The following is a 10,146-nucleotide window of genomic DNA, read 5'->3' as shown; positions in this document are numbered from 1 at the left end:
ATTGTAATTTTTTGAAACATTATTTTGTATAAAAATATAAATTTACTCCATCTGTATATATTTATATTTTTTTTCACCTTTTCGTAAGTATCTGGCTTCTGAACTGGCTGCTTTGTATGCATAGTAGGCTCGACACTGGATATCCAAACTAAAAAGTAGTTGTTTCTGGTTTGATAACTTTTAATAATCACAAGGAAAGTAGTTATAGTAAATGAGTAAGTATGTAGGTATACAGGGTGAATTTTTCAAATAGGCCTTCAGGGCCAAATCCGAAACTATACCTAAGGATTAGCGAAAAATGCTGAACGGAGTTACGAGGCCGATTTTGATAAAAACGAAATCTGCATCATTAGTTTTTTAAAAAATCTTTTTCCTTAGCAGGGAATCGAACGAGTTCATTTTGAAAAAAATACACCAATAATCTGATAGTGTCGCTTATAACGATCAAACTCTGGGAAGTAATGTTATGTGACAAATTGAGGGAAAACGAAAATTTTGAAGAAAATACATATTTTTTCAATCAAAATCGGCCTCGTAACTCCTTTCAGTATTTTTCGCTAATCCTTATAGCTTCTAATTTGGCCGTGAAGGCCCGTTTGATAAATTGACCCTATATACCTTTTTACTACAAACAATATCAACCTTTACTATTTTTTTTAACAATTAGGGGAAGGTTTAGTCGTACCAGCGCCTAGCACAGCAATATCTAGTCTCCTATGTACAAAAAGCGATCTCTAGAGCTTCAAACATATACTAGTTAGTTGTGCGAGTAAACAAAAATAACAGGGCACCATGTCGGCACCATTGATTTACAAATATTAAAAAAAAAAAACAAGTTTTGTCGATGTTTTCACTAAAAAAATAAGTCCATTTCTAAGCAATTTCAAGAGTTGTGCGATTGTTAAGTTAACGTCTGGGATTCTTTTCTATTTTTGACACATTCTACTATTCATTTAGTTACAATAAAATGGTAAAAAATTTAAAGGTTATGTCAGTAATATTATTTTCAAATTGTGATGTGTTGTTGCGTAAATCGTACCTATAAGGAATTCTTAAGTCTTATCCTTGTACGGCATAGGCAAAATTATTCACTTTTTTTTTGTCTTTGTGGGCTAAACATTTTATGTTTTCTCAAAATAAGATACTATACTTGCAATCAGGAGGTAAGGAATGAAGGAAAGCTTTATTGAAACTTAGAAATGTGACATTGGTATTTAAATTTGGATTAAACATGAGTAAATACCTACATGCAGCAGCAAATTTCCCGTTCACCCGTTCAATCAATACCGATATAAATACACTGTAAGCGTTTACAAGTGTTTGAAATCTTTTAAAGTTATCGCACAAAAAGGGAAATACCAAACGGATGCAATTACCAGTGGTATTAGTTTAGGTACGGCTTAGACTATAGGTGGTACGACTTAGGCGACTATGCAATCGTGCAAACGTTGAAATCACTATTTAAATAAAATATTTTTATTTAGTTATATATTCTATATGATACTTTAATAACTAAAAATTAAATTTACGCTAAAAAATTTGATTCATATAAATTACCCCAAATATTACAGCATTCTTCCCTTAGGGGGTACGAGTTACGCAACCTTACCCTACTTATATTCCTTTTCTATTTATCTTTTTTTTCCTAAATTTCCCTAACCTTGATCTTTTCCAAATTAATCGATCATTATTGATTATATTTTGGATTTCCCCGTTTTTATACCTACATAAAACATCTTGACAATGGCAAAATGGTCATAAGACCAAGAAGACATCCAATAAAACAAAAAAAAACGTACACAACGGTACATAGGGGGGCGTTCAAGTATTACGTAACGCAATTTGGGGGGGGGGGTCTTGTAAAACGTTACGATGCGTTACAGGGGCGGGAGGGGGTCTTTCTTTATACACGTTACGTAACATTTTTTAATAAAAAAATATAGAATTAAAACTCCTAATTTGGCAACCCTTTTCATTTACGTTTTACGGGGAATCCCTTGAATGAGTGGGTTCAGCCGAACTAAGTCCTGAGTATTCTGAGTTAGACTAAGTATAGTACAGTATAGCAGTATATATGCTTTGACTATACTTAAACTAACTTAGAATACTCAGGACACCTAGTTCGGCTGAAGACGCCCAAGGATAAAAACTATAACATAACTTTTTAGCGAGTTTAGGGTAAAAATTGACACTTGAGTGTTACGTAACGTTTAGAGAGGGGGAGGGGGGGGGGTATAGAAAAACGTTACGGTGCGTTACAAGGGGGGGAGGGGGGGTCAAAAATCTTCAAAAATTGCGTTACGTAACACTTGAACGGCCCCTAGAAAGGTATGAATCGAATATTTTACATAAGTACCTACTTCAAGATGGACCATGTTTCTATAAAGTAGGTATGTACCTACCTAAGAAAGTATTTTTTTATATTGCACAGATATTGCATACTGAAAAACACAAGACAGATCCGTAAATGCAAACGAACATGCGCTGTTTTTGTATTTTAACTAAACTATGTACCTAACTACGAGTATTTACAAAATCTGAAAAAGTTTCACAAACACTTCAGTTTTTTTATATCTAACCTTATCTTGACCTTCCCGCTCCGTTCATAATAACATGCATGGTTTTGTTTTGGGGCCATAGAAGTATATCATATAAGTACATGCATGATTTTTCATCTTTTATGCAAATAGTCCGGATAGTAAAACTAGACAACTGAAAGTCCCGACAAAATTAGGCGAGTCGCTGTCTAGATTACCTAGTCTAAACAAATAAATAAAATAGAATTATCTTTTGGTTGGAGTAGATGAGCAAAGTAAGGTTCCACCGTCAGTCCTATTCCACTGAAGTACCTTTTTTTTTCTTTTTGTTTTCGAGGGGGAAACCTTCAAAAGGTATCTGAGGATGTGGGAGCGACGCCGGGTTATGTGGGATTTTTACCGCACTAAAACCCCCCCGGTGGCCGTCTTCAGCGCTTGGTGGAGAACTCCGGGATCTCCATTGGAACACAACCGGAGTCCTCCAAGCGCGATGCCCCGGTCGGGCTCTGCCCTGGGGGGAGCACTTTACGCTCCTCCCTCACATCTGGTGTTTACGACGGCATGCGACCACACATGCCGCAGTCCTTCTCGGGGTTGCTCTACGGACGGTTTGAGCTCCCACTCTTGCCGCCGGCAACCCCGGAAGTCCCCTTTTAGTCGCCTCTTACGACAGGCAGGGGATACCGTAGCTACAGGGACAAGCTTGAAGTACCTACCTACCTATATAGGTAGATACCGTTTGGTATTACCGGCTGACTTACATTTAAGGCTACAACCTCAATACAATAGCAAGATCAGCAAAAGGTAAAACTCCTGTTCTACCGAAATAGGCATATGGTGTTAGTTACTTGAGTGGCAATGTCTTAGCTTCATGTAGTTCTCCTCATGGAAGATACGAGGTGATCTGTTTCAGATAAAACTTCTGTTCTAAGTATATAGAGTTGATTATGATGATGAGCGGCGGTGCCCGCTTAGGTGCATGACTGCCATTAGGTCTGGCATACTTCAACCTTATCAAAAATATTATAGGTATACTTAAGTGATCAGTATTTTTCGTTTAGGGGTAGGTAAGGTAAGGTTGTCCCTGTAGTCTCGGGAATAGAATAGGGCTACGGTATCCTCTGCCTGTTGTAAGAGGCGACTAAAAGGGGGCTTCCGGGGTTGCGGGTGGCAAGAGTGGGAGCTCGAACCGTCCAGCAAGCAACCCCGGGAAGGACGACGGTATGTGTGGTCGCATACCGTCGTAAACACCAGATGGTGTGGGAGGAGCCAAAAGTGCTCCCCCAGGGTAGAGCCCGATCGGGGCATCGCGCTTGGAGGACTCCGGTTGTGTTCTCTCGGAGATCCCGGAGTTCTCCAACAAGCGTTGAGGACGACCACCGGGGGGGTTTTAGTGCGGTAAAAATCCCACATAACCCGGCGTCGCTCCCACGTCGTCGGGTACCTTTTGAAGGTTTCCCCTCGTAAACAAAAAAAAAAAAGGTAAGGTAAGGTAAGTTGGTGGTACTAGGACTACATTCATTCGCAGTCATAGACTGAAGCGTTTCCCTTCCGCCTCCAAGAAGGAACAGGAATATATTACCTTTATACCTACCTTTATACATACCTACTTACATAGGAATCTAAGCAATTGTGTGGCTTATGAAATAGACAGTCATTGTAACATAATAAACAGAAATGTCTTTAAGTAATAATGATTGAACAACTGTAAATGATATTTTCTTAGACACTCGTAGGTACCTATTTATTATGTGTGTGGGTTTCCAATGATTTACCCCCTGGATATCAAACAAACTTTACCCCACGGACTGTACAAATGACGTAAGTGGGTGTAATAAAATTAAATCGAACTTGCAAAGCCATATAAAACACATTAAGCAGGCAGTTTATTGTAAACAACTGCAGTGTTGTTTGTAACATCAGTCAGTGGCCGAAGCGCTAACTCCATTATGAGTGCGTACGCGACGCCCAGTCGTTGGCGGCCAATGGAAACGATTCATTGAGCAAGACACGCCCATCGGCTGCGCTTGCGCCGATACTCGAACGCAAAGCTGGTCAGTTTTTCAGCTACATTCGTGAAGGCAGGTCCACGCGGCCTGTGCGTGTCGGTGTGTAATGACGTCCGTTAGTGGTGATCTTAATACGGGACACAAATTGAAATTTAGTGTGGATAGTATATTGGGAAATAATGAGCAATCAAATGCATGTATTCCGGAGCCGCGGGTGCAGGAGCCGCCGTGTGCTGGTTGCGTGGCGGCGCTCTATCGTTGCTGCAGGGATGAACCGCCGCTCCTGCAGTTGCAGTTGCCGCTACCATATGCACATTTACACCCCGCTTTGAGGCCGACTACTGGTTAGTTACTACAAGAATTATTTATCTTGTGTTCAGATGTTTAAAACAGCTACATCAACCCTATTTATTTATTTATACAACAAGGTGTTCGGAAAAAAATAGTTTATATGAACTTTGGTAGAGACATACTGTATTTGTTCGTCAAATGCTTCAATTACATCCTGTACAAAGTTTGAAGAAAACGTTGCGGAACCGCGTTTGAAATTAAAATGTATTGTTCTCTTTTTAATTCCCTTTTTAAAATAAATGGACCTTACTCTATGTTACATCTAAATAACTAAATATGTAGATAAATGATATCCTATTAGAAGCTGAACATTATTAGGTTTAACGACTTTTACGAAGATAGATACTTTTCGGTTTCTTCGTCAACCATTTTTAACGTAAAATAGGTACCTACTTTTCGCCTCTCGGAGTGAGAAGGGTTTACGCCAAAGTCTATATGTTAAAAATTATGTGTATCTATTTGTAAAACACGATATCATTTAGAAGTTACCTACTTACTTAAATAGGTGCATTATAACTCGAAAACTTATTGTTGATTTTATTTTTCTACCGACTATAGTAGGTCTCATATAAGTAATAACAATAAATCTAATATTACAATTCCTGTAGTTTAAAATGGAACTGTCCTTATGTGACTTAATAACTAAATTATTTTGGAACGTTGTCCCTACCGAACTGGGCCAATAAACTTTGGCTCTACATCAGGGTACAGCCTGGAATATATTGTAGTTAGATATAATAATATGATAGAGGACTACCTACCTAAGGTAGGTTTCGTATCATATTGTTAATTTAAATTTTATTAATAGCCGAAACTCAAGTGCAGCAAGAAACCAAAACCCTGGAATATTTTCTTATATTTATAGGTAGATAATAAAAAATTGGCATTGCGGTTATAAAGTTTAAATAACCAAAATGAAGTTTAAATAACGAAAAAAATCTACCTGATCATTATCACAGACTTTGTTATAAGCGCAAATTCAGTTTAAAAGTTAATATAAGTAGATACCTCCCTACCTAAGTAGGTAATTAGGTATTGACCGAATTCAAAGCCTTAAACTACGTGCAGGTTAAAATAAATACAATTTTTTGTATTAACACTTCCTTAAGTATTTTTATATATTTTAAACAAGTTATTATATCTATATAATTACCAGGCCTGCGTATACAATTGACAGGACTTCCATTAATTTGCAAATGCGCAGCTAAGGTGAATAACGCGGTACCTCTACAAACTACATGTTCTGTTGGATTTAAATGACTACCAAATGAGTCCAATTAAACTTAAACTAAGACCATAAAGATATCAATTTTGCGTTTAAATGTGTCATTATTGGTTTAGATTTCTTTTTAGCATCTTCGCATTTAGAATAGATACCCACCTACGTAGGTAGCTATCAATAACAAAGTATTTCTTTAAATACCTATTTTGTTAAATTGAGTAAATAAAACATCGGGTTGTTTGTATCAATGAACACTCCTAAGTAAATAGGCCTAGGTGAATAGTCCTGGGTAACTTCTTATTTCCAAAGTTTTGTAAAGAGAGTCCTAATGTTTTTGCGTTCTTCTGCATGCGTCTCTTTTGCTTATCCTGATTTTTTAAAATATATTTCTCAGTGTCATGAATTTCTAATTTACTTAATTATATAATAGTATTTTTAATAAAACTTCGTTTTGAAAAGTATTTGGCTGAATAGCTGATGTGTATAATAATAATAAGTGTAATAATAATAAGTGTCATGGGAATAAAAGGGAAAAATATTGGTTAATAAGAAAAAAATAAAAAAGATGTGTCAAGGATGGCGGGAAAAGGAAACGGTGATATAAATATATGGCGATAAAAAATTAATGATGAGAGAAATCAATATATAATGTCGTTAAAAAATAATAAATTTTCATTTAACTAGGCATCTGTCTCTCATAAATAACTATAAATATAGTTTACTCTTGCTTAAAACTTTTATCTGTTTGTACTGTTTATAAATAATTGCTTCTATTAGTAGATTTTTACAAGATTAGTATTTTACCATGATTCTACCTAAACCGTCAAAAATCTTAAGCGTGTTTTCTTGCCGACGGCTTTACATCTTACCTAATTAAGATGATCTACTTAAACAGTGGTAGCTTAGTCCGAAGTTGAATCTAACTCAATAAGGACAGGTTTTTCGAAGTTTAGTGGGTATTAGAATTTATTATTATCACTTGATCTATGATCACTTGCTTTACCATGAAAGAATAGTACATTACAATACGAGGACGAAAAATTTTTTTCTGACAAGTGTGAGTTTGCAGGCCGAGCCGCAGGCGAGGACTGCAATCACACGAGTCAGAAAAACATTTTTCGTCCGCGTGTTGTATAAAATTTTATATTACGGGGTCGGAAATGGGGGTTTTGCGCACGCGAAGCGTGCGTAAAACGTCAATTTACGCACGCCGTGATATAAATAATATTTACGTTTACCGTTTGTATGACAGTCAATTAAATCAAATTATCTATTGCACACCTACATACAGACCTAATTATTGCATTTTACATACATACCTACAATGTAAATGTCTTTAGATGCGTTTTGTCCTACATTTTTAAACAACTTCCTTCCACAGTGTACCGGCTACCCCTGCCAACATCATCCCCGCCGCAGTCTTCAGCGCCGCGGTGCGACGTAACCTCCAGCGGCAAAAGGAAGCGCTCGTGGTCCCGCGCGGTGTTCAGCAACCTGCAGCGGAAAGGCCTCGAGAGGCGCTTCCAGATACAGAAATATATAACTAAGCCGGACCGACGGCAACTCGCCGCTACGTTAGGATTGACTGATGCTCAGGTACATAAACTTTTCCGCAAACTTTTTGTTTACAGATATTATGAACTTTCGAAAATATGGTTAAAGGCTCAACTTTCTTGTGATAGGCGTATTTGGAATCTATTAGACATCCGAGAAATAAATAAGTTGAAATATGTTTATAATTTTATAACGTAAGTTTTATAATGTTTGTTTTGTTTGCAAGATCTTAAAACATACGGATTTTACGCTCATAATCATACGTGTGATTTCACATATCGTGGGTTCCATGGATACTCCCAAGAAAAGTTCAATGTAGATCTATAACAAATCCTATACTATACCTACTCATTGTTCAATTGACTGACGAGTCGCATATTAATCCCCGAAACCTTTTCTAAATTAACTCTTTTTCAACTTCAAATATATTTTTTAAAGGTGGTAAAACCTTTTGTGGTTCCACTACGGCGGCATCACCGCCAAATCTATTTCTGCGTCATAACAGCAGTGTTAAACGTTGTTGTGTTCTGGTTTGAAGGGTGTGGTAAGGGAGACATGCTTTTCTGAGGCGTGCCAGCTTAGACTTCAGGGGTAGCGGCGCATCTGTGGCCGACCTTAGGTAGAATATCTAATAGTATCTGGTGTTGATTACAGATGTCCATGGGCGGCAGTAGCCACTTACCATCAGGTGGACTGCATGCTCGTCTGCTACTATATCGTATACGAATACTACGCCCGAATATAAAAAAAAACTATTTTGGAGCAGCCTGTTCCAATACGTACAATCAAAAAAACAGTTTAGATTTGCCAGTAACGTTCTATCCCTGTCAATTCACCCCCTATTTGCCGGTATCCTCACCTATGTTTTTACTGCAACTCATTATTTCTCTGTCCTTGTCAATTCGCCCTCTATTTGCCGGTGTCCTCATCTATTTTCTTTTTCTATCTCTATCTATTTTTACTGTTACTTTAACTCATAATTCCTTTTAACTTAGGTAAAAGTGTGGTTTCAAAACCGCCGCATGAAGTGGCGCCACACGAAGGAGGGTCGCGCGGGGCTCGGCGCGGCGCGCGACCCGGACTCCTCCACGCCCAACGAGGACAACGAGGACGTCGACGTGGACACACTAAGTGACTGAACTTCATATTGCAAATCAAGTGACTTTTTAACATAAACTTAAAAAAAATGGTTTCAAAGGTGTGTAAGTCTACCAACTCGCACTTGGCCAACGCGGTTATGGGTTGATGATGATGTCTCATTAGGCCTGGCACATTCTCCGGTTGCGTTGCGGGGTCCCGGTGTCTTCTACGCAGCACCGAGGACGGCCACCGGCAACGAGGACGTAGACGTGGACACGCTTAGTGACTGAACTTCATCTCTAAATCAAGTGACTCATTAGGCCTGGCATATTCTCCGGTTGCGTTCCTCTGGAGATCCCGGGGTCGACGCAGCGCCGAGGACGGCCACCGGTAACGAGGACGTCGACGTGGACACGCTTAGTGACTGAACTTCATCTCTAAATCAAGTGACTCATTAGGCCTGGCATATTCTCCGGTTGCGTTCCTCTGGAGATCCCGGGGTCGACGCAGCGCCGAGGACGGCCACCGGTAACGAGGACGTCGACGTGGACACGCTTAGTGACTGAACTTCATCTCTAAATCAAGCGACTCATTAACATAAAACTTAAAAAAAAGTAGTAAAGGTATGTGAAGTCAATTCGCACTTGGCCAGCGCGGTGCTCTATGGCCTAATTCTCATTCTGAGAGGAGACCCGTGTCCAGAAGTGGGACAATAATGGGTTGATGATGATGACTCATTAGGCTTGGCACATTGGCCACACATTGCCCTTAAATGATTAGATGAGTGTTTCAGAATTGGTAGTGGTATCACCACTGTCCTCAAACTATGTGCTGTTTAGTATCGGTGATAATATAACTATGTCATATTTCAAAAAGCTCCTCTATGCACCATCAGGCAAAAGTGGATGCTTGTCATAAATCACTGAAATTTCTATTTTGCTATTAAAACATCAAAAAGCTCACAAATTATTGAGTAAAGATGGGAGGAGTAAATGAAGAAAAATTAGTAGCCATACTACTGCTATCATAATTACTATGTAATTTGCTTATATTATACATTTATCTTTGTAAATATTATGCTTAAGAAATTATTATATTGCATATTGAATGGAGAATTGATGACATATATTTTGTATGTACTGTAATATGTCTGACATACATTGTCATACATCTATAAATAAAATCATATATCATATAATTATTTCCATCATACATTAAACTTTGTTAAATTCTTGTTAAATATAATTATAATGCATACGTAAGTAATGTTAATGCATAGAATAAATTAAATTATTGCAAATACATATTTCTATTTATTTATAAGTACACCTAACTACATGAGTAAACTGCTTACAATAAACTTAAATCTTAGCCGAAAAGGATAAATAAAAAT

The 10,146-nt window shown here is 37.9% G+C and overlaps 1 protein-coding gene across 1 annotated transcript; it reads left to right on the top strand.

Moving 5' to 3' along the window:
- Nucleotides 1–4,537: 4,537 nt before the first annotated feature.
- H2.0 (Homeodomain protein 2.0) lies at nucleotides 4,538–9,361 on the top strand. Its single transcript, XM_073073178.1, has 3 exons — nucleotides 4,538–4,890; nucleotides 7,501–7,715; nucleotides 8,669–9,361. Exons 1-3 carry the CDS (start codon nucleotides 4,653–4,655, stop codon nucleotides 8,810–8,812), a joined length of 597 nt encoding a protein of 198 aa, XP_072929279.1. The 5' UTR covers nucleotides 4,538–4,652; the 3' UTR covers nucleotides 8,813–9,361.
- Nucleotides 9,362–10,146: the final 785 nt, after the last annotated feature.

Source organism: Epargyreus clarus, unplaced genomic scaffold (genome assembly GCF_041222505.1).
Source record: "Epargyreus clarus isolate Ecla_fem2 unplaced genomic scaffold, WU_Ecla_fem_2.2 ptg000001l, whole genome shotgun sequence".
Taxonomy (NCBI): domain Eukaryota; kingdom Metazoa; phylum Arthropoda; class Insecta; order Lepidoptera; family Hesperiidae; genus Epargyreus; species Epargyreus clarus.
Note: the sequence above shows the minus strand (reverse complement) of the source record. Positions and strands in the feature narration are given on the sequence as shown.

Excerpts from the sequence above, each read along its gene's own strand:
- H2.0 (XM_073073178.1), top strand. The coding sequence starts at position 4,653 with ATGACGTCCGTTAGTGGTGATCTTAATACGGGACACAAATTGAAATTT. Across the intron at positions 4,891-7,500 it reads CGCTTTGAGGCCGACTACTG|TGTACCGGCTACCCCTGCCA; the intron begins GTTAGTTACTAC and ends TTCCTTCCACAG. Across the intron at positions 7,716-8,668 it reads TAGGATTGACTGATGCTCAG|GTAAAAGTGTGGTTTCAAAA; the intron begins GTACATAAACTT and ends CTTTTAACTTAG.